General features: G+C 42.6%; 4 protein-coding genes across 6 annotated transcripts; 2 read left to right on the top strand and 2 right to left on the bottom strand.

The window, feature by feature from the left end:
* The first annotated feature begins 336 nt into the window (after nt 1–336).
* LOC124660791 (phosphoethanolamine N-methyltransferase 1-like) lies at nt 337–4,413 on the top strand. Its single transcript, XM_047198626.1, has 12 exons — nt 337–531; nt 701–834; nt 1,480–1,617; nt 1,748–1,885; nt 2,081–2,224; nt 2,656–2,766; nt 2,855–2,996; nt 3,088–3,368; nt 3,625–3,786; nt 3,876–3,929; nt 4,039–4,113; nt 4,227–4,413. Exons 1-12 carry the CDS (start codon nt 498–500, stop codon nt 4,320–4,322), a joined length of 1,509 nt encoding a protein of 502 aa, XP_047054582.1. The 5' UTR covers nt 337–497; the 3' UTR covers nt 4,323–4,413.
* A 3,625-nt stretch (nt 4,414–8,038) lies between these two features.
* LOC124666268 (glycosyltransferase BC10-like) lies at nt 8,039–12,809 on the top strand. Its single transcript, XM_047203611.1, has 11 exons — nt 8,039–8,287; nt 8,382–8,498; nt 8,591–8,691; nt 9,264–9,335; nt 9,429–9,510; nt 9,604–9,684; nt 10,313–10,354; nt 10,944–10,982; nt 11,100–11,165; nt 11,260–11,409; nt 12,097–12,809. The coding sequence occupies exons 1-11, from the start codon at nt 8,039–8,041 to the stop codon at nt 12,271–12,273; spliced, it is 1,176 nt and encodes a 391-aa protein (XP_047059567.1). The 3' UTR covers nt 12,274–12,809.
* On the bottom strand, nt 12,744–15,793 carry LOC124666269 (farnesyl pyrophosphate synthase-like). 3 transcript variants are annotated; one of them, XM_047203612.1, is made up of 13 exons: nt 15,593–15,793; nt 15,147–15,174; nt 14,928–15,043; nt 14,736–14,822; nt 14,289–14,405; nt 14,106–14,194; nt 13,930–13,981; nt 13,711–13,806; nt 13,566–13,610; nt 13,395–13,484; nt 13,247–13,318; nt 12,898–13,123; nt 12,744–12,857 (listed from the first exon to the last, which is right to left on the bottom strand). In XM_047203612.1, exons 1-12 carry the CDS (start codon nt 15,719–15,721, stop codon nt 12,995–12,997), a joined length of 1,050 nt encoding a protein of 349 aa, XP_047059568.1. In that variant the 5' UTR covers nt 15,722–15,793; the 3' UTR covers nt 12,744–12,857; nt 12,898–12,994. The 3 variants fall into 3 exon arrangements, with proteins under 3 accessions (XP_047059568.1, XP_047059570.1, XP_047059569.1); XM_047203614.1 differs by having other exon boundaries at nt 15,147–15,171; nt 15,593–15,792; XM_047203613.1 differs by having other exon boundaries at nt 12,788–13,123.
* Nucleotides 15,794–16,055: 262 nt separating this feature from the next.
* On the bottom strand, nt 16,056–18,771 carry LOC124666265 (putative D-cysteine desulfhydrase 2, mitochondrial). Its single transcript, XM_047203610.1, has 6 exons — nt 18,448–18,771; nt 18,325–18,367; nt 17,805–18,119; nt 17,400–17,529; nt 16,808–16,975; nt 16,056–16,545 (listed from the first exon to the last, which is right to left on the bottom strand). The coding sequence occupies exons 1-6, from the start codon at nt 18,769–18,771 to the stop codon at nt 16,311–16,313; spliced, it is 1,215 nt and encodes a 404-aa protein (XP_047059566.1). The 3' UTR covers nt 16,056–16,310.
* Nucleotides 18,772–24,513: the final 5,742 nt, after the last annotated feature.

Raw genomic sequence — 24,513 nt, 5'->3', positions numbered from 1 at the left:
GTCCCGTGCCTGTGCGTGGACAGGTATTGAGTCCAACGTCATCAACGGGACACGCAGTGCACACATATGGTCCAATCAGGATACAGATCGGCTCAACAAAAAACGACAAAAATCTAAATAAATCAATTAATTAGTTAATCAAAAGACAGATCCAGGATCCGCTCTCGCAGGCACAGCCGCACAGGCGCAGATCTCACGGTCGATCGCTCCGCAAAAACATCTTCACTCGTCGCGCCTATAAAATCCGAGGCATCCTGCATCGCTCTCTACCCACCTCCATTCGCCACACACACTCCGGTTCTCTGTTCTTCCTCCCTCCCACAACCTCGACGGTCGTGATCCCGTCGTGGATGCAGCCGCGCGGGCGATCGTTCAACCGCCGCTCCCGCAGCTTCTCCCGCGCCCGCCTCGCCGTCGAGGGGTCCTAATCTCACCGCCCTCTCGTAACCTCTAAATTCACAAAGAACATCTCCTCGTTAACGACCCCGCGAACGAAGATGGACGCCGCCGCCGCCGGATTTGCTGTCAATGGTAAGCATGTGGGAGGCATCCCTGATCTCCGGTCCGTGTGGACTGGATCGGACCGGATCTATTTGTTTCCGTCTGGTTGGGGGAGAATGGTCGAGCACCTGCCGTGCGCGGATCTCTGTTTGCGGTGACGTTATGAATAACGCGCGCTGATTCCGCCTCTGTGTTGCAGGGGGCCTGGAGAAGATGGAGGAGGAGAGGAAGGCCCAGAAGAAGTACTGGGAGGAGCACTCCAAGGACCTCACCGTCGAGGCCATGATGCTCGACTCCCGCGCCGCCGATCTCGACAAGGAGGAGCGCCCCGAGGTGATAACACATTCTGCCATCTCCTCATTTCGGTTTCCGTTGATTTGTGCCAATCGTCAAGTATTATCTGCCGATACGCGATCATCTCAACGGTCCATCTGCCTAGATCTGGGGTGCATGCGTGTGATTTACTGTTTTTCTCTCTGCAAAATATGATAAGTACCTGGAATGTTGGGGATCTCTGGATGAGATGCGCGTTGTAACGATTGATTCCTTTGGGGGTGCTGCGTTTTTTGTGGAGCAAACTGGTCGGTATTCTGTGGCGTTAACTGACGCTGACACTGACACTTACTTTTAGTGTTCCTCTGGTCCTGGTTTGGGGATTGACGCCATTTTTGTTTTTTGCGAAAACCAAGAAAAAACCTTATACATTTTTTCGCTTCAAAGATTACTTTATTTGTTTTTGTTTTCCAGAAGATTTAGTTCATATTTTCCTTAATAATAGTTCATCTTCTTGTATTTACAATCATCAACAGTATGGCATATCATGCACCATCTACAAACGCCTACCATGCTAGATGCACTGAGTAATAATCTAGTAAACTGTAGTTCTAATGGAGTAGATACAGTTTATTGCGAATTAGATTTATAACATGTTTCCTCGGACTTGTGGTGTTTCTCTCTCATACTGTTTTTTTTTTGCAGATATTGTCTTTACTTCCTTCATATGAAGGAAAATCTGTGCTCGAGCTTGGTGCTGGAATAGGCCGCTTTACTGGAGAATTGGCTAAGACAGCTGGGCATGTCCTCGCGATGGATTTCATCGAAAGTGTGATTAAAAAGGTATCGACATTCATAGTTCAGATTTAAGCAGATATGTTGGGTATCTGGAATGCCACGGCCTTCTTTTAATCTCCACATGCATGCAATTCCTGGTTCATCGTGCTCTTTTTAATATATTTTTTCCTTGTAGAATGAAAGCATAAATGGTCATTATGAAAATACATCCTTCATATGTGCTGATGTTACATCTCCGGATCTGGTGATTGAAGATAACTCCATCGATCTCATATTTTCAAACTGGTTACTGATGTATCTTTCAGACGAGGAGGTAAGAGAATGCACTCTTAACCTGGGTATTTGTCTCACTCGGCGAGTTACTGAACACTTTTTATGTCTGCAGTATTCTTTTATCGTCCAGATCAAATAGTTAAACTTGGTTTTAAATAACCTGAACTATCATCTCCTATACATGCAAGTATTTTCGTTATTTCTCGTGATTATTTCTAAATTTCACTTATTGTAGGTTGAGAAGCTAGTAAGAAGGATGGTAAAATGGTTAAAAGTTGGTGGGCATATCTTCTTCAGGGAATCATGTTTCCATCAATCTGGAGACTCGAAAAGGAAAGTGAATCCGACACATTATCGTGAACCAAAGTTTTATACTAAGGTAAGAATGTCAACTTCCCTACTACTACCGCCTCTCCTACCACTTCATTTTAGTTAAGGATCCAAGCGGGGATCCTGCCAAAGTTCCACTTATAGTTCATCTTGTGTTTTCTAGTTTCAAATTTGGTCCAAGTTTTGAACTAGAAAACACAAAATGAACTATAAGCGGGACTTTGATGGGATCCTGCTTGCATCCTTAATTTAGTCCTGAAAGTCTATTTTTCTTCTCTGTTTGAGCTTAACTGCTACCCAATTTACTACTAATGTGCCTATTATTCCTACCACAGTAGACTGCAGTGTCATTAGCACTATTTTGTAAAGTTCTTATATAAGTATTGAATGCAATGTCATTTTCGTTACTTAGCTGCGCCTGCCAATAAAATGATACTGTAGCCTGTTCTTCTGAATAGCTGACATTTGATTTACAAATAGGTGTTTAAAGAGGGCTATGCCATTGAACAAAGTGGGGGCTCCTCTGAACTTTCTCTAGTTACTTGCAAGTGTGTCGGAGCTTATGTGAAAAACAAGAAGAATCAAAACCAAGTATTTCTCTATCCTTGTGCCCTTTAAGTGTGCATGCACCTTCCATGATCAAGTGAAATTAATGATGTATACGTCTCCCACGTTTTAGATATGTTGGCTATGGCAAAAAGTCAATTCAACAGAAGATCGTGGATTTCAAAGATTTTTGGATAATGTGCAGTACAAAACCAGTGGAATATTACGCTATGAGCGTGTTTTTGGGAAAGGTTTCGTGAGCACTGGTGGAATTGGTAAGTGCATACATCTCCTTCTCTCATTATGAAACCTTATTCTAGTTTGTAATTTTACCCTCACAGCTGCTCATTTATTACAATTCACTAGATACTACAAAAGAATTTGTGGACTTGCTGGATCTTAAACCTGGTCAAAAGGTGCTTGATGTTGGATGTGGAATCGGGGGTGGTGATTTTTACATGGCTGAAAACTACGATGTTCATGTTGTTGGTATTGATCTTTCTGTAAACATGGTATCATTTGCACTTGAGGATGCTATTGGGCGCAAATGTGCAGTTGAGTTTGAAGTTGCTGATTGCACCACAAAGACATACCCAGACAATACGTTTGACGTTGTGTACAGCCGTGACACTATCCTTCACATACAAGTATGTCTATACATGTTGTTGGCTGCTTATTTGGATGATTTTATAATTTACTATTTGATTGAATTGCACTCTTAACATAAATCAATCATGATAAGTTTTGCTTCCCGAGTTGGAAACAGATTCTTTCTGAAGCCCTTGTTTTTTTGCCTGTACAACCTACAAATTATTAAAGGAGGAAAATATTATTCCCACCATCCACATGTCTATTTGACGTTTTAGTAACTGTTTTATGACTAACGATGCCTTTGCTTTGCAGGATAAACCCTCTCTGTTTAGAAGTTTCTTCAAATGGCTAAAACCTGGGGGTAAAGTCCTAATCAGTGACTACTGTAGGAGTCCAGGAAAACCGTCTGAAGAGTTTGCAGCATACATTGAGCAGAGGGGTTACGACCTGCATGATGTAGAGGCTTATGGACAGGTACTTAATTTCATTTGTATATTATTAATACTGTTTCTGCAAGGAAATGTTGATCCCCATTAACTCTTATATTCGTCAAAACAATCCAGATGCTCCGTGATGCTGGTTTCCATGATGTCATTGCTGAAGACCGCACTGATCAGGTTATTCTCTCCACTAGCTCATTGGTTTGCAACTTTGCATGCTTGTGTTTTCGTTGAGAGATGCAGACATCAGTTACTCCGATACTAATCAGTGCTCGATTTTGTGCAGTTCCTGACAGTTTTACAGAGGGAGCTAGCCGAAGTTGAAAAGAACAAAGATGATTTCTTGGCGGACTTCGGTCAGGTGATTTCACAAAACCCTTAATCTGCCCAAACAATGAGCTGGCAGTTTATAAGCCTCCATTCTTTCTATGTTTCTGACAGGCATATCTAATCCTTACTTCCATTTATTTTCAGGACGACTATGACGATATTGTAAATGGATGGAACGCGAAGCTTCAGAGGAGCTCTGCTGGTGAGCAGAGGTGGGGGCTGTTCATTGCAACCAAGTGATGACTCTGATTCGTGGAGGGTTTACGAATAAATTGGCTTCGTTTATGTGGCCGTTTCCTTAATTTGGTGTTGCATTTGATACTTTGGGTTCAGCGAGTTTGTTACTACCTATCCTACTCCTTGGTTTCCTTATCACCTATAACCTACAGTATCTTGTTATGCAAAGGTTGTACTTTTGAACCCTTTGTGGTTGTAGTATTGCCTTGTTGTGATAATAATTGAGTCAATAAAATACCTTTCATTGAAAATCTGCTGTTCTCTACTCGGAATTACACGCGAGCTTTATAGTTAAATTTGGCACTGGTAGATGCATCACTAATCCTCTAGCTGGAAGCAAAGCCTTTGGCCTTAAGGCAAAACATTGTACCACGGCGAGCACGGAAGGAAAGACGGGCCAGCCGAGAGAAAGCTCCCCCTGTCTGCAACCTGTCGACGACAGCTTCCTTCAGACTCCATGTATTGACGCGTTGCCTTGTGCGGTAACATCATTGCCAATTTGGCACGTGCCCTGCCTGCCAGGCAACGCCGTAGCTTGTCTTTCCGTTTTTCTTAACAGTCAGTCAGCTACGCGTTCCTGTGGGTAACCTGTATAATCAGAATGTTCTCATAGTGCGAGTCATGTTGGCCTACCTAATGAACTCTTGTAACCAGCTGAGCTAATATCATGTCTGCCCCGGAGTCAAGCGGATCCTGCCAAAATCTCACTTATAACTCATTTTATTATTTCTAATAGTAGTACTGTACAAATTTTGCAAAATGATAAATTAACTATAATTGAGATTTTGGCGAGATGCCGCTTGCATCCTTATTGGCTGACCACCATTTGCTATCTTGTTTGACCAATAAACATAGGATTCAAAGGCGACAAGTGTAAGGATAATAGAAAAAGGTAACAAGTGCATTTTTTTAGGACGCGGCCATACGATGCCGCTTCCTACTGCCTTCCATTTCAAACATCAAAACTCTTTCCATAGAAACACCCAAATCGCGAAAATTAGAGTACTTTTGAAAACCCTAACCTTTCTGCAAATAAACAAAAAAATGCTAAACAAGGGTAATGAACCTGACAACGGGTTTTCAAACAAGCTGTATAAAAAATCGTAGGAACTGAATAGTTGTTTGGATATCAAGTTACTTTCCATACGATTTATGCTATTGGCATTCTCGGTCCATGGAATGGAGGAGATAACTAAATTAATCAGTCTTTAAGCTTCTAGTACACTTCCGTTTAAAATTTAGGAAGTATTATTTCCCCGCTTGAGTTGCTTCTATAAAAAAAGGTCACATGAAAACTAATCGTAGAGTCAACATTACCCAAAGATCCCAACGGTTTCATCCTCCTCCTCTCACTTATAACTTATTTAATTATTTCTAATACAAATTTTGGGGCAAGATTATAAACTAAAATGACAAAATGAACTATAATTGGCATTTAATTATTTCTAATACACCATTTGCTATCGTGTTTAATCAATAAACATAGATTCGAAGGAGACAAGTGTAACAATAATAATAAAGGTCACAAGTGCAATTTTTTTAGAACTCAATGCCACTTCCTCGTCCTTCCATTTAAGTTTCCAGTACACTTTCGTTTAGAACATTATTTTCCCTTCCTTGAGTTGCTTTCTTTTTAGTTTAAGTCAGGCTATATTTGCCGCTCGATTTTAGATAGAAAAATGTTATACTACACATACTAACCCAACTTAGACTACTTATAGTGGGGGTAACATAGGTGGTAACATCACACATCTTAAGGCATTTTGGTGACATGACATGATAATAAAAGAAAAAAAAAGAGTGCGGTGGTAACTAGCTATGTTACCATAACATCACACATCCCAAGTCAATATGAGTCTACAACATAACTAATGACACATTGTACTTTTTCCCCTTCCTCTGCTTATCCCCTGCTACAGTACCTAGAGGAGAGCCGGAAGGAGACTCGTTTTCCCCCGGCGATTCCGCCGCCCCTCTCCTGCTCGTCGGCCCTGGTGTCGTCGGTGGGCCGAATCGCTGGATGGATTTGTGAATAGCTAGTAGTTTACTAGTCTATTAGGATTTCGGCCGTCCTCTGTCTCGTCCTCGGAGGTGATGGTGGTGGCGGCGAATAAGGCTGCTCCCTTTCTGCTTCTGCTCGTCGGCTTGGCGGCGGCAGGTGGCGGATCTGGGAGCCGGTTGTCCAATCGTGTTGGTTGCTCCGGCGGCGGCCACCGCGACATGGATTTTGTGCTTGTTCCTCCTCGGCGTGGCGACGCAGGCTCCGGCGTCGTCATGAGGTATCTGAGCTTGTGCAGGAGCGAGGTGGTGGTGCCGGCTCGTCTGTTGCGGTCGGCGACCTCTGGATCTTCCTCCCTTCCGGGAGACTTCAACGGCATCGTGGCGTTCTTTCGATCTGCAGGGATTCCGGCGTGCTGGCACAGAGAGGCCGAAGATGACGACTTCCCTCCTGCAGTAGCGTCCGCAAGAACCAAGGTTTCGCCGGCCCGGGTGGGGCGCGGCGGCGGCGGCGAGGCGCGTCCTCATCTCGCACCGGTCTCCTTTGTAGTTCGAGGTCCCAGGGACCATGCTGTAATTTTCACTTTGTTTGGGGTTCGCTGTAATGCGTGTTGCTAATAGATCCAGGGTCCTTCTCGCAAAAAAAAAACTAATAACACATTGTGTGAAACAATATCTAAGTTACTAACCACATGAATATAGTAACTTCGGAAATTTAATTCGGCTCCCGGGTGCGTATGCTCCCTGTACTAAAAAATTATATTTCGAGTTGTCGAAAAATTTTGACAAAAAATTCTACATGTACATCTCTATAATATATGTGCATTCGTCAAGTTTCATGAAAAATCAATATTTTTTGTGGTCTATGTAAAAAAGAGAAAATTTATCTTGTAAAAATCATTATTTTCAGCACTGAATTTTGTCTTTTTTACACACGTCACATGACAAGTCCATTTTTTATGAAACAACTTTGTGAGCATGTAGCTGAAGATGTACGTGCGAATTTTTCGTTTCAATTTTTCTAAAATTCAAAATATATGTAAAATGAATTTTAAAATAGAGGGAGCATATGCTCCCATGTTCCAAAACACCACTCCCAAGTAACTTAGACTAGTAACATGACATATGTTACTAGACTAAGTTACTCTCAACTATGAGCAGCTTATAACTAAAACTAATGGTAGAGTCAACGTTACCCGAAGATCCCAAAGGGTATCGGCAGGACCTATGCAGCATCGCGCCATCATCGGATCTGCAAACCCAAGAAGAACCCATTCAAAAAGAAAATCTTTTATCTCAGCAGCAAAACGTAAGTCCCGAAGCATCCGCCACAAGTATACAGCGCACCACCGCCACGCGCGTCGCAGATCGCCACCAACTCGCGGGCGCCTCTCTCCTCCCGCCAGAGGCCTGCCTGCCTGCCGGCCACCTCGCCTCGCCCCACACCACACCATCCCCGCCGCGCCCGACACGGTGGCGGGCGCGTCACGAGACCGGCAAACAAAAATCGCACCGGAGCCCCAGCTAAACACGGGGCCAAAAGCAACACGGCGCCACCACCACCCGTCCGTCACGCCGTCCGCCTCCGTCTCCACCGCCCCTCCCCGCCCCGCGGCCGCGCCCGAAACGCCACGGCCACGCGCCGCCTCTGTAACTCCCTCCCGCGCTCTTAAATGCCGCCGCGGCCCACGCCGGCGGCGGCCTCGCGCCCGCCCCCGCTGATGCCGGCGGCGAAGCGGCCGTCCGCGTCCTGGGCGCTCCCGCCCGGCCGCCGCGCGCGCGCCCGCCTCTGCCTCCGCCTGGCGGCGCCGCTCTCCTTCCTGCTCCTCCTCGCCGCGTTCCTCCGCACCCAGCCGCCCCCGGCCGCGCCGCCGCCCGCGCCGCCCTTCGCGGGGCCCGCGAAGGTGGCCTTCCTCTTCCTCGCCCGCGCCGGCCTGCCGCTCGACTTCCTCTGGGACGCCTTCCTCCGCGTAAGCACCACCATCCCGCCTCCCTCCCTTCCTCACCACGTTTGACCTGCTCCTCCATCACCCAATCGGTTCTGATCGTCTACTCTTCCGGCAGAATGGCGACGAGGGGAGGTTCTCGGTGTACGTGCACTCGGCGCCGGGGTTCGTGCTCGACCGCGCCACCACCGGATCGCGGTACTTCCACGGGCGCCAGCTCGCCAGGCCCGTCAAGGTTGGTCCGCCCTCTTTAGCAGCACCGTGCCCTCGATCGCGTACTACCGGGAGTGCGATTCTGAGTTGGGGGAATACGGTTGTGTCCTGCAGGTGGCGTGGGGCGAACCGACCATGGTCGAGGCGGAGAAGATGCTGTTCGCCGCCGCGCTCGAGGATCCCGCCAACCAGCGCTTCGTTCTGCTCTCGGATAGGTATGAATATGATGATGTGTCTGAATTGATTTTCTAGTCTAGGGGGAGCAATCTGTGCATTGATCCAGTTCAGTTATACTTATACTAGTGACAAGTATCATAACTGTATGCTCAGAAATGGTACGTAATTACTACATGTGAACACTTGTGAAACCTGGAGGTCTGCCTGTCAGTTGCCATTTTCGTTTTGTGGAATTGAAAGAGGGTGGGTCTTAGTGATGCATTTGGATTCTGGTTCCCTGTTATGGTGCTAGCACAGAGGACTATTCCAGGAAGAAGATTCTTTCCTCTTGCTCAGGACGTTGTTAAGTGCTACTACTGTGAAGTTGCCGCAGGAATGGAGCCATTCTTACATTTCTTGTTCCTTGGTTTCCATCATGGGATGCTAAACAAGGGAATAATCATCCGCTTGACTTAGAGAATTTTTTAAGAGACGTGTTAATTTATTCCTTAGTACGCATATCTCTCTATAACTTGTAGCGTGAGTTTGCTCCCCCGTCGCCGGCTTGACTTGTTTTAGGGTTACCTGCTTACATATTCAGATTTTAACATTTCATCCTTTTCTGTTTCAGTTGTGTTCCCCTGTACAACTTCAGCTACACGTATACTTACTTGATGAGCTCACCCAAAAGTATTGTAGACAGGTAATGGAAGAATAATTAACTTTCTAACTTTCGACCCATGAGATGCAGTATTTGGATTTGAAGTTTTTCAAAATTAGTTAACTTCTCTCCCAGTTTCGTTGACAAGACAGAGAAGCGGTATAATCCAAACATGTCTCCAGTCATTCCAAAGGATAAATGGAGGAAGGGATCTCAGGTTCTTGTGGTTTCATGGCTCTCTTTTTCTTATTATTGATTTTTCATACTTATTAAGAAGTTAAAGCTGAGTCCATCTGGTGTCTCATTTCAGTGGATAATGCTAATCAGAAAACACGCAGAACTTGTTGTTGATGACAAGCATGTCTTGAAAGTTTTCAGGAAGCATTGTAAGGTAGTTATTCTGGTGATGTTGATATTGAATTTTTTCCCTTAATTTGCCCCTTTCGAATTCTTGATCTTCTTTGAAGGAAGTGATTGTTAAATGGTATTTAGATGTGTTTGTTTGTTCGTTGCTAGATCCTTGAATGCTGTTACTTATAAGTTACAACATACATGTATGAAAGCCTGGTCTTTTCATTTCCTAGTTTAGAGGTATGATTATGTGCGCTGCGGTGACTATAACTGGCAGAATTTATGCCATGCTTTTGTCAAGAAAATAAGAATGCTAGCGCCTGGCCTTTTCGCACCCTTGGATAACTGTGAGGGAAGATGCACCATGCTTTCCAGGTGTAAATCCTTTAATGGTTCAGACAGTTGCGCTTTACAATATTCGGACTATACGTCCCGTTCCACATTTAAATACACATGACTACTGCAAATTGATTATGAATCTGCTAAATAATGTGGTACCCTTCCCATGAGCCTGTGAAAATGCTATATAAATGGACTTAAACTAGCTTATACTGAATATGTCAGATATTTATTCAGAGATCACTTCTGTTGATATAGCCTACTGATGCGTCATGCTTTTCTACACATTATAGAAATGATTGTTTTTGGTTTTACTTAATAATTTGCAGATGATAGTGACCAAGGCATTGCTTGGACAAAAAACGAATGCTGTAAGTCTCTATTTGGTTCAGATTACTATACAGTTTACTTAGTGTAGCTCCAGATGCAGTTTTAGGCTAAAAGGTTTGTGTTCAATAGCTACTGTTTTGCGTTTCATAGGCAACTATTACTTTGAAATTAACATTATAACAACTTCAGTTTTGTAATGGTTTCCAGTTGTTTTTGTTTCTAATATATGACTTTTAAAGACATTCGAAATTTTAAGGGAAACGAGAAGATAGTTGTTGTTTCCTTGGTCTTAGGCTCTTAGCTAAAGGTACATCCATTTTGTACGATAGCCACAAATAAATAAATCACTTCTGGTCTATACATTATTGTCCCATGAATCATGATATAGAATCAAATTATTTTCTATACAATCTGAGTAAGGTAAATATTTTTCTGAATATAATCTGGTATTTCTAAGTTTTTTACGTGGTGAATGCTCTTTTTGTTTCCTTGTATCATCAACAATTAGATGTGCATTTTTATTCGCCCAATCATAATATTGATCCCAACATTTAGTTATCTTTACCTTTCTCTCTGGTCATCATTATTATTATTATCCTTATGGTGTCAAACTTTTTCTATCTTTCTCAGAGACGATTAGGATTTGTATTTCGGCGAAAGCAAATATTGGTATGGTTCAGTTCTCCGCATTCTCTTCATGTATTCAGATGGAAGTTTAGTTGTTACTTGCATAAAGACACTTGTTCCCTTCTTTTTTATAAATGATTTTATTGATGAACCTTGCAGAAAGGAGTTGCCGAAAAGGAGCACGATTGTATTCCGGATGAACACTATGTGCAGACAATATTTTCTGTAAGGCTTCTTATTGCTAATATATATTTGAAATTTGAACTGAAGGAATTATTGTTTCAACCCATAATGTTTGGCTAACTGTTTCAAATTCTAGACGAAAGGACTTGAAGATGAAATTGAAAAAAGAACTTTGACCTATACATCATGGAACCAGTCAACTTTAGATCCTAAAGATAAAATGACTTGGCATCCGACAACATTTGAGTACGACACATCAAGTCGTGAGCATATCAATGCTATAAAGGTAATTTCTGCTTATTTTGGTTTTTTATGTCTCGTCTTCTGTCAGTAGGGTGTGAAAGAATGAGAAAGACTTGGGACCTTGCTGGTTAGCACATGAGGTGGTGTGCTAGGCAGCCCAAGTTCGAGCCTCAGCTCGGTCTTCATAAAAAAAAAACCACGGTGGTGTTCCTCCCACTGTTGGTCTCATTTTTTTTTGGGTGTGAAAGAAAGAGTGAACACAGAGAGACCTAAAACGATGCAGCGGCCTGTCATCCTTTTCCCTCTAAATTTTGTCGGCTAATACTCCCTCTGGCCCAAATTAATTGATGCAGCCTACAGTGTACTCCTAAGCTGCATCAATTAGTTTGGGCCGGAGGGAGTAGCAAGTTTCAGTTATTTTCTTGATATTCTGGTTCATCAGACGAGATAGTGGAATCTGCAGAGCACCAATTTATTCAGCACAAAGAACAATCTGCTTAGTATTTTTGCTTTCACATTATAGTTTGCTGTCAATTAGTTACCTGGATCCTTTCTGGCAAGGAATATATTCCCTTAGTGTATAATTTTGATGAGTTCGTTTTTTTGGAGATACACATTGTATCCTATAGGCTATAGTTAAGTAACAATACTATGAGTAGTCCTCCATTACAAGCCTTGTATCATTCAGTTAATATTATATCACTTACAATTATTCTAAATAATTTTGCAGAGTATCGATCATGTGAATTATGAGGTCGAACACAGAACTGAGTGGTGCCAATGCAATGGTACATCTGTTCCATGTTTTTTATTTGCTAGAAAGTTCTCTTACGGTGGAGCGATGCATATTTTGGAGGATGGTTCACTTGGTCTGCAAAAATCTGCTCAATTACTGGTTAACTTCTAAAAATTCTTCTGTATACTAGTCCCATTTTTCGTGTGACTGGGTACAGTTCATAGCTAGGTCCAGCCTCGTTGGTGCAGTAGTGTTTGCGGCTGATGAAGCTTTTGCGCATGGAGTGTCATACTTCATTGATAGAATTTGGCCTGTCTATAGATCAGTGGAACAGCGTAGGTTATTGTATAGAGCATCTTTGTTGAAGTCCAGCCACTGCATCAGAATGCAATTTCCAACTGACAGACTGAGTCTGAGATGCAGTGTCAGCTGCTACATCTGTGAAAATAATGAAGCACGCACATTCCTTTGGGCACTGGCGTTTGTATAAGAGTAGAATATCAGATATAGAACGTGTAACAGTTACTCTATGTACATGATCATAGCATACTTACAGAAAACAAGAGTAGTACATTTATTATTTTATTCTTTCACACGAAACTTCAAGGTGGAAGTTGTTACGGACAAGATCTCATGCATGATTTGTGAAAAGTCGAGATAACTATTTTCAGTGGACTGTTCAATATGATTGGTTGGAGATATTCTTCCCTGAGGCTCAGGACATATTCTTCTCTGCATGTTTCTCAAAGATTCACCTGTCCTGTAAGTTTAATATAATGTTTCTCAAAGATTCACCTGTCCTGTAAGTTTAATATATCATAACGAGGGTACAAAAACACAGCAAGAACCCACATCAACACCAGGATCTAAGATTATTCTATGAGATATTACTCTATTTCCTCCTCCTGTATATCTTATGCAAAAATGAGTTCAACACTGCTTGTACTGCTTCATTTGGTTGTGCCTCGATGTCTGAGGTCAGCTTTTCATAAGTCTCCCTTTCATACTGAGAGAACGCCATCTGGAAGCGAACATAAAAGGCAGGTCACACATGTTTGCATGGTAAATGAAGTTAACATGGTACAAACTTATGCAATAACAAAAAAAGCTAGACATGTCACTAATGTTTTGAACATAGGGAAACCTCGAGATTGAGCTCTTTATACAGAGCCTTCACTTTTTCGACACTAGCAGGATCTGATTTTCCATAATTTTCCTGTTCATGATATACAAACAATAAGACAGTGTGCTTTCACATATTATTTTAGAACAATTCAGTTCATGTGCCTTACAAATAAGATGCCCTTTTGCTTCTCATTGACGCGGGACAGTGCTTGAACAAATAGCCACGAGCACTTGTAGTCTTCAATGTCCGTTCCAATCTGCATAAGATGGTTTTGGGAATTGAGTGCGAAGATATCATTCTGAATTTCTGATATTAACAGAACAGTAAATTAACTTACCTTGCCCATAACTTCCGGATCACCAAAACAGTCAAGATAATCGTCCTGAATTGAATATCTAGCGATCAGTGTCATACGTGAAAACATAAATAACAAGAAAACATGTATTCAAGCAAGAAGATAAAATGTGATGTTCATAGTATACCTGAATTTGGAAGTAAACACCCATTTCAACTAGGATGTGCGTTGTTTGAACATAGTCATCCAAATTCCAACCGGACAAAAGCAGTGCACAAGCGACCTTGCAATAGGTTAAGACAATTTTGCTATTGATAAGTCCAAACTCCAGAGTGTGGAGGTATGTATCACATAACTATAACCCAAACAAATTTTGCCAGAACATGCAAATTTACTATATGTTTACCGGCAAATAAAATGAATAGTAAGCTGTTTTGTATTCAACAATGCGGCGGTAACTGCATAAAATTTAAAAAGGCCCCCATTAGCAGGAAAAGGGTAAACTACAGTGAGTAATAAGTGCCCTCAAGGTATAAGCATGCAAAATATAATGCCGTGGAAGTTCATAATCAGGTGGCATACTTATCTGTAGTATACTTGCTCAAATCTTTCTTCCCTTCATTTGTTATGATTTGGTCCAACAACTCGCCTGAAGTCGTCTTAAACTCGACCTAGATGAGTAGTAATAAAATCATGCTCCTGTAGGAAAAGGGGGAAAACCATACTGATTTTGAATAGAGTACTCTTTCAAATATAACAATTTACCTCGTTGAATAAGTCTAGGAGATCAACATAGTAAGTTTTTCCGTAAAAGTATCGCTTGAAGATCCTTGAAATTTGGCTGCGAAGGATAAGTCCATCATTTATGGCAATGAGGCCAACCTGCACAAGGTTTAAAAAAGAACACACAAACACACATTACCAAACTGTAAGAAATCATCAAAGTCAATCAAAGAACTAGATCCTAAATAATAGTACTAATCTGTTCTGCTAAAAGTGATGGTAATATTGATCTGACTATTTACATAATAGAATCAATCGAGTCAATAGCAGTAGCACGATGGTATGTATCTACTTTCTAGCTAGTGAGCTACTTTCTCATTGATGCTGGATTTTGAGTGGAGAAGAAAAACATAGCATATTTGAACAAGACCATTCACTCAAGTATTTCTCGATCAAGTATAAGCACAGCAGTAAGAATCACTTGCAAACCTTTGGTAGTCTATACCAACAAGGCTTTCCTCGCCTGGTTTGAGAATTATCCATGACATCATCAAGAACTAGAAAGTACGCCTGAAGCTGCACATTACCCAAAAGAACATTTTCAGAAGACAAATTACGCATGGTATCGTGGATTCATAATACTCAAATAAATCACAGGGCCATCATCGTGTGTATATATACCCATTCAATGCCCCAGCCAAGAATGCAAGCGAGGAACACTTCATCCTCGCTCGGTTCAGACCCAGCTTTCAACAGTTTATAGCTCTCAATAACCGCCAAGCCACGGTTCAGTTTTCCTGTCCATCAGAGATTCCAAAACATTTTGATACCGAAGGGGGGAAATGGTGTACCATCATGGGAGGGACTCCATTGTCCAAAAAAATGCAAATGTTTGCTTACCACCGAGCACGTTGTAGTCCAACATCTGTTAAGAGAAAATGTGCACAAATTAATGATATTTTTTCTAGCAAACATGTATAACCTAATATTTAATACTTCCTCCGTCCATAATAAAAAAATATCGAAAATTTGTGTAAATTTGAATGTATCTGTGTACTAGAAAATGTCTAGATACATCTAAATTTAGACAAAGTTGAGACATCATTTTAGGGAGGGAGGTAGTAGTACTAAAACCACAGCCCACTTAACTGAGAATTTGAGATTCTGTTCACTCCATAGGTTCGACCTTTACAAACTTGCTAGGAGTAAGTTGTTTTATAGAGTTTCAAAGTGGTTGGGCATCACAGTGCCAGTTATGTTTCAACCACCGATGCCAGTTATGTTCCATCTTACAAAAAAAAAAGGGGGGGAGAAAACTATAGATAGAAGTAGCAAGTAGCACTCACGGCGTCGAGCCACCGGACGGCGTCCTCGTTGAAGTCGAAGGCGGAGTCCCGGAGAAGCTCGGCCTTGAGGGTTTCGTACACGCGCCGGAACGTCGCCGTCGTGCCCGCCACCACCTCTTCCGCGGCCATAGATGCGTATGCGTGCGTGTCTACGAGCAGATGAGCAAGCGTCGCAGCCGGCGAGACGTACGTGTGTGGCGACTGGTGAGCGTGCTGATCTTTGTTTATCCGATTTTTCCGTCGGGCTGGCTTTAGAAAGGACAGACGAGTGACGCGCGTCGCACGGCACACGACACGTCGCGGCGTTCGTGTGGTCTTTGCTTTGCTTGCGGTGGTTTCCTTACCTGTCTCATAGTGTCATTTCTGCTCGGCATTTATCCGGAGATATTACAGACGGTATGTTCACCGAAACAGCAAAGAGATCAAAACAAGAGACTGCATCTTCGATTTTCTAAACTGAAGATTGACTCCAACATAATCTGTAGGAAAGGAAAAAATCACGTCTGAAGCTCAAAGTTCGCTTCTCAGTTCATTTGCAAAAAAAGAAAAGTTTGCTTTACACATGTCCGGAGTGACAACTGCACTGGCCACTTCAACACGCAAATCGCAGCGTCGAAGCTATGCAATTCTTTTGAAGTTGCGTGCAAGCTATGCCAGCCAGCCAGCGAAACCGCTTTCAGACCTCTCTGGGCAGAGCCACAGCGTGTTGTTGGCCTTCTTAAGATTGCCCGTTTGCTGCGGAGAAGTGCTGGGGATACCTTTGCGCCAGCCCGAACAGGCCGAGGGTTCCGCCGGTGTGGATCATGACCACTTTCGCTCCTCTGTCCTCTCCACGGCATAGATCGACAGCTTGCTCCCAGGCGGCCAAGGTGTACACGGGGTCAAGAAGGATGCCGGTCTGCTGAGCGACGTGGCGGCACGACGAGATTTCGCCACTCAACACCTTGCCGAATCTGAAACGAAGAAAAATGAGCACAAAAGTGTCCATTGCTAAAGTGCAAAGTCTAAGATTCTGAAGACATGAAAAGGACTGAATTGTTCGCCGACAAAAATCATGTGTTAAAGTTAGAGAAAAGGTGCAACGGGTATCCGCAGTCACATTCATGATACCAATAAGAGAAACAATAAATTAATGGCCACGGATGTTTTAGCAGTTTTGCAGGGCTTGGAAATGCACCATATATTGAGCAGTATGAGTATTTGACTAGAGCATACTTTCTTGGTGAAAAGCGGTCCACCCAGTGAACTAGACCATCTGCGCCGATCACGTCCCGGCAGTCTTCATGGCAAAGCCCCTTAAAATCAGATATCAAGGATTTCTCCTGTTCTTGATATCTTTCAAGTGTGTCAGCAAGCATGACAGCAGTTACCCTCCAATGAAGTCTGCAAGGAAGTCGATGATAAAAAAAAATGGGATCTCTAGCTAAGATGCATGGAAAAGGCAGTACTGAAGAAACTAGGGAATTAATGATAAAATTTCCAAAGTACAAGTATTAATTCATTCACACCGCTACATAAAATTCTTCGCTTATCCATGTTAAATTGCAGAACAAATGTTGCAACTGTAGCTTTCTTATCTGTCTTTTTCTATTTGAGATTAAATAAAATCCATCTTCTCACTGTTGTGCTCTAGACATTTGAGAAGTATCACCAACAACGATGGATTGAGATGATAAATGCAAGATCTTTTTTGACCATTAATAATTTAAACTTTGAAGTCTACAAGAAATTGGATAGAATGTTTCTGATTTCATTCCTCTATGACGTAAGTCAATATTTGCCAGTAGTGTCAATTTATCAAACGCACCCTAAACATACCGCTCCAAGAGCTAAGCCAACAGCTGTTGTGCCTGTCCCAGCATCCACAACGATATGGACTTCTTCATCATTCTGAAATGATGACAAATTAGAGAGGTGCTCCACTAGCCGCATAACACCTGAAAAAGCAATGATATCGCGTGAAATATTTGCAACGATCTCCTTTTATGCAGGGCTGGAATAAAATGTTCCTTTCGAGACAAAGAATCAACATTGTAGGACCAAAAGGAATAACCTAATCCTAAAGCTCAGGGTGCAAATGTTCAGTCCCAATCAACTTAAAATATCAAGGAAGAATGTGTGAGAAGTTGAGTCTATTAAATTGGTTAGTTGTTGAAATTATTTACTGATGAATGTAAGCTGCAATTCGAGCACAGCACAATCCATCATTTACCTAGAAGAGCTTGAACAGTACCAGCCCCTTCCTTTACAATCACCACTCTTCTTGAATCATTCTCACGAGCAGTCTCTTCGTCCACAGCAAAATCATCTCTGACAATATCATCAGCCCACAGCACTGTTCCGTTGGTACCAGCAACCTTGATGGCATGCTCATAAAGCATCTCATCTCGGTGTGCATAGACTGACCGGGCAGCATAAGTCACGTTGCCAAACATCAAGGAGATCAAATTGTAGCCTGTCGGGACATCTAGCTGCTCTCCTCTCAGCAGTAGGTGTGACCTGATTCCCCATTCCGCACAATGGACCGCTGACACAGGAAGGGGATAAGTGTGAATGAAACTGAAGTGTCATTTAAGCATATGAATGAAATTGCCAAATTGCAGGATAATGTTAGCCGAACAAGAAAATTTCCAGGGCTACATGGGGCGTGGGAATCGAACAACGAAATTCACATGGTCAGGCAGTCATGGGTTCATAGCAGTTTTAGAAAACCCATAGATAATCAATCTCACCGACGGCTGCCGCATGAGCGCTCTGGCAACCCCCGCATGTTATCTGCAATCGAAGAAGTGAATACACCATCAGAACAGAAAACGAGACATTGGGATGACAGTAATGTGGCGGCGGGTGCCGACCAAGTCGGTGGCGCCGCGGCGGCGGAGGAGCGGCAGCAAGGCGTCGAGCTTGCGGGCCTTGTTACCGTTGGCGAGGGGGTGGAGGAGGTCGTCTCGCACCACGTCGAACCTCGGGATCCCCTCCTCTTCCCCTTTACCGCCGCTGCTCTTAGGCGCCGTGGTAAGGTTGGAGAAGGCGAAGTTGCCAGGAGGGGACGATGAGTGGGAGGGGAGGACGGAGACGGTGTGGACTTGGGTGGCCGGGGTGGGAAGCATCCACTCAGTGGCGGAGAGAATGTTCGCGAGCGTCCTGCCGCCGCCGGCGAGCGCCGGCGCTGGCCGCATCATGCGATGGCGGCGGCGGCGGCGCGATGGGTGGTGAATGGTCCACGGTCAGATACTGACACGCGAGAAACCTATCAGGTTCACGTTGCCTCGCGTCGACGTCAGCTGGTTTCTGAACGTCTCCTTGGGGGATTTTATAATTTGCCACATTTTTTTTCACTTCTATCATTTGCTATTTTATGTCTCACTGACAGGTGATGGTCACATGGTAATAATAAACACTTTAAAGAAAAGTGTGGCAAATCATAAAATATCCCGGTATGAACAGTACCTGGTGTTTCATCCATAATAAAACCGTCGACAAAATTTACATTTCGTCCTATGGACCCTTTGATTTATTTATAAGATAGGAAAAATATATACAATTAAGATGCCATACCTAAATATAGAAAAAGGTATAAAATTGGAACGCCGCGTCTAATTGAATCCTATTGTAAGCAAATTCTCTTTGATTATGGTGTAACAATTTTCCACGAGACCTGAATGTTTTTCCTATGAATTTTACAACACAAGATTCCTATGAGATTATTTTCTATAGAATATGACCATATGAACCGAGTTGCTTCGCCTGGAAATATTTTAAAAACTTTCTAAAATGGCCCTCAGCCGGTAGAAAAGTCATATCTCACTAACTAGAGAAAAAAAAAGGTTAGTAATGGATGGCACAAAATAGTGGTAAACTAGATTGGACACAAATTGGGTTGGTTAATTCCACCCAATAAAAATCTCCACCAGAACGCTAAGGGCATGTTTGGTTGTCGCTCCACTTTATCTAGCCATGTACACAATGGCCCTCCAGGATCAGCTTAAAGATCAAGAAGCAGCCAATCCTGAGATGGTGAGCAATCACAAAGCCTAGCTACCCTTGATCCATGGCGACACTCCTATTGATATAGATGAGCCACGCCATCCAACTGTATCCGGTGTTCATCGTTATGACGATGGTTCTTCGCATTGATAGGGTAAAGGTGTCCGATCTTTCGATGAGACGTGGATAAATCGATTTTTTGGTGAAGTTCGTGCTTGACGATCCGACTACACGTGCAAAGCTCGTGCGCCAATGCAATCACTAGGACAATCTCCGGGAGTTACTGATCTTGCGGAAACACAATCAGCCTGACCAGCGAGGGTCTTAATTCCTACCTGAAATCGAGAACAAGTAAAAACTAATGATGCAATCAGAATATTACGGATATAGATGAAAGCTTTATTGAAAAAGTGGGATTCTGAATAGTCGGTCTTGTTTTGGGCGTTGGCCTCAAAAGAAGTACACGAGAGTTGCAACACTGGCTAACTTTTAGTCTAATCAAAATCCAAGTCTAAATGTGACGGCTATGGGGGTATTTAAAGGAGGAAAAGGTGAGGTTTCAGCCAGCCATGCGTATGGTGGCCGAACCAAATCCTAGAAGGCCTTTCCCCCTTCAATACGGACTCTAAAAAGTGGCTGACTTAATTCCTGCGAAAATGACATGGGTCTGGCCTAAAGGTGACGCAACACCATATTATGCTATGGACGAAATTATGAAGTGGAAAATGCTTGTTGCCATCTCCTCCATGTGTGATCATGCTCCAATGCTTGTCCTCCTCATCCATGCTAGGTCCATCATTCCTAAGAGTAACAAACATATCTGATTTAGGCATCATCATATTCTCATGTATGTGAGGAATAGTTCCAAGAAACGAAAGTACCTGATAGTTAAGTTGTTTGGCATGAGCTCGAGTGATTGGTCCTTGTATTTGTGTAGCTGTAGGTACAGCGGTCGTATCAATAGAGGAGATGTCCTCATCAGGGATGGTGCCTAGGTAAGGACAGTAGGCATCATGGATGGGAAGCAAATAACTTAGGTGCTAAGAGCAACGACACCGTACAAAAGTGGGGTTCGATAAACTTCCTCATGGTAGTGGCCAGCCATGGGAGGCCTCCCCTTCCGCCTCTTGGAGGCGCTGCTTTCTCTGGAATCCTTGGAGAGGCTTCCCTTATCACCAATGTTAGCTAGCATTGCCAATAGTTAGCTTACGTATAGAACACTACATAAAATATGCCTCGTAGTTAGGGCACTATCATATAATTTAAGTAGTACAATAACACAAAACACACCCAAATATCCCCAAATAAGTCAAACTGAGATATCCGTGATCAAATCAAATTAAAGAACCCCAGATGTAAGAGTAATGGTATCTGGAGTCGAGTTTTTATCTATCGCTCGTCTGACGATGCCCGCACGTCCCTTCCCATTGTCCCTTATGCAGAGAGTGGATGAAGGGAAAGTGTGGTTGGATAGGAGATTGTGGACGAGGCTAAGATAAAAACAAACATGATCGAGCGACTTGGGTCCGGTGGGATCATCGGTCAGTGGTATGTGCTTGATCAATCTCCCTAGCCGGACCCACTGTAGAATCCATATGTGTCTGCACCTACCTAAAGTGGTATTGTGCCTTTAGTCTTCTCGACCACACCTACCACAAAGCCATTATGTGCTGGCATGGAATCTGCCACAAAGCCCCTATATCCACCCCTTGCTAGTCGTCGTGATAGGCCCATCCACCACCACAAATAAGTTTTAAAGATACTTTTGGGATGTGCCGCCGCACATGGCCACATATCCGCCACGATTTGCATGCCATGTTCTTGTAGCGTCGCATACAATGGTGATATATTATTACAATGTCACATAAACACAAGATGATAATAATAGACATAGAAAATAGAGAGAAAATGTTTGCCTTGTTAATCAAGACTAGATCCATGGTCCACCCCTAGGGTGCGACCGTGAGGCACGTCATTGAATGAGACGTTCGTGGTGCATGCCAATAAAAAGTGAAATAGTGAAAGGGCCTAGGGGTGAATATGAAACATAAAATCTCTTACCGATTTGCCTTTTCTCTAATACGAAAAACAAGTAGGTAGATAATTTTTCTTACTTATAAGCATAAGTCCTATGTATGCTAGACTCAACTACGTGCACCAGTAAAATAAGTCTAAAAGATATATAGTCCAAACTCTACATAAGATAAATCAAAAAATAGCAAATATGGATTGTGGAAATTAACGGGGACAAGAGGCAATCAATGTATTTAGCACAGTGCGGAGGAGGCGTTTCTGCACCTGGGAGTGGAGTAGATGCTCCTATTTTCTAAATGAGTTTTAAACGCATTTCAAAATGTCAAAAAAAATATGACAAAAAATTCCGCACATACATCTCAGCGTTCTATATGCTCGCAATATCGTTTCACAATGAACCGATATTGTTTGTGTCGTGTGTAAAAAGGACAAAATTTAGTCCTAAAAATAGCTCTTATTGAGACATTTCTTTATCTATTTTACACATGACACAGGAAATTCCGGGTTTCCGCGAAAATTGGCATGCACAGCTCAAATGTCTACATGTATGCGCGAAATATTTGTTTGATTTTTTAGAAACAAATTTTAAAATGTTTTTTCCGAGTGGTAGGAACTTATGCACCTGGGATCAAAAGTGTATTTCCACATCCTACTTCCTTGACCTCAACAAACAAAGTATGATCTCTTCTCCTATGGATATCTTCTTCCTCCATCCCAGGATATGGAAAGCTAGCTCCACAACCCGACACAACAAACTTGAGCCACTTCACAATCTTAACAAAGAAGTCACCAATCCAACAAACACCAAACCGTCTAGGAAGCGATGCACTCCAAGAGTAACAAGCTCTCAGGCTCTCGCTCAAATAAATCAACATGTAAGGCTCAAATCAGTGCACCAAGTGCAAGACATGAACTTCTCAAATCCCTCTCTCTTAAATATCACCCAAATCAATTAATTATACGGAGAGATGGGAAAGGAGAAGAACACATGCAAAGAAAGAACAAGAATGCTCAAACCTATTTCTCACAAACCTCACCAATAACAACTCATGCATTGGTGTCATTGGGTAGAAAGGAATAAGGAGGAAGTCAACCAATGACGCCTGGATATAGATCTACAAATTTCCTTTCACATAGATGTAGGTTTAGGACTTGGGGTAGGTAGCTCAATTAAGTGTGGCAAAATGTTCAAAAGAATTTTCTCGTGGGGAAGAAGTACCACAATCTTTCTATTCTTAATTAATAGGTGATCCCATTTTTCTACACATGCAAGGTATCCACCTCATCATGTATCTACAAGCAATCCTAGACTGCCACCTCAGCAGTCTTGCCAACAAATTTTGTGAGACCACGTCACTTCCCTCTTGGTCTCCTCCACGTCATCATTTAATCGATCAGGCTGGGTCGTCTTCAGTCGTTGGGTCGTTCTCTCCCGCAGTAATCAAGAAGCAACGCCTCATCTTCTACACGGCACCCCTGCGCTTTAAGTTCCAAATAACTGCCCACGTATTGATTCCCCTCCCATTATTTCATTCTTCCTCTTCACCTTCTACGTCAGATCCAATTTCTCTACAGAGCACCATTATAATGCAGGATATGATGGATTTTGTCACCCTCCTCATCTTCTCAATCAAACAAATGCAGAAGTAACAGACGGAGTTGCTCTCCTATTAATCTGTGGAGATGTTTCGTTGCCATCATCGTCATCACCAAAGCTTCCATGAGATTGATGGGGGCAGATTTCTGGTCTTCGTTCTCGACGTCCATCTCCTGCTGGGACTGCACGCGCTGGCCAGAACAAATCTGCAGCCATCGCCGTCGCTTGCGATCTGTTTTAGTTACCTGGCTGCCCCAGGTTCTTCCTTAATCCCATCACTTCATACTATGGTTTTATACACTGCAAAATTACTATCTGGTAGCCAATACCTCAGATGTTATCTCTGAGAACAACGATAAGCCTGGCCGGGCCTTTTGCACATGGGGATTCTCCCGACACTGATGACCGGTTAAATCCCGTCCAAGAAAAAAATCTGCTGGATTTTTTATTCGTTGGTCAGATTTGCGTCAGTTTCAGTTCCTATGAAATTCTTTTGTTTCCTCACAGAGGTTATAGGGAAGCATACCACATCGATCTGTTCATACTTCATACTGATCCTTTGCTCGGAATGAGATTTTCAGGTTCTACAGAGAATCGTGGTACAGATGATGTTCTCAGTGTTTAGTCGATGACACAGGTACTAACTCTATGAACACATCCCTGACGCTTTGTTTGTATTACCCTCTTTACTGAACTTATTCTTGATATTCTTTTTGCTCTCTTCTTTCAATTTCAGTCAGAGCCATCATGTCTATACTCTATACCCTGCATCGTGCAAGTATTTCTGTTCAAATGTATATATAGCTAGGCTGAGAAGCCAAATTCCAGCCCATTGGCCATTCATATTTTTTTCTTATTTCACTTTCAGGCCATAAATCCAGTGATATTGTTGGATCATTTCTCCTTGGTTTCAACATTGCGAGTTTGCATATTTCCAAAACAACCTCATGTGTGTACATATTATTCATTTGTGTCCTCTACAGAATGCACAGTAACAATTTGTCATCCTAACAATTTGTTATTTTTATGTACCATTGCCATGTTACAACTTTGCACAATACCTATTTCAACCATTCATTTCTTCCAGGCCGGTCTTCCTCAATATCAAATATGAAGGGTGTATGTAGGTGATCAATGATAGCTCTCTTGCTATGATTTACCTACGGTTAATTCTGATTAGTAGTTGCAAGGCATGTATAATTGAGGTTGTTAGCATGTGCATGTACAACAATGCAATTATATAAACGTACATAGTTTTTTGGGGTCATTTTGTTTGATTCATATATGTACTTTTACTTAATTT

This window comes from Lolium rigidum, chromosome 6 (genome assembly GCF_022539505.1).
Source record: "Lolium rigidum isolate FL_2022 chromosome 6, APGP_CSIRO_Lrig_0.1, whole genome shotgun sequence".
In the NCBI taxonomy this organism is placed as follows: domain Eukaryota; kingdom Viridiplantae; phylum Streptophyta; class Magnoliopsida; order Poales; family Poaceae; genus Lolium; species Lolium rigidum.
This window is presented reverse-complemented; position numbering and strand designations above follow the sequence as displayed.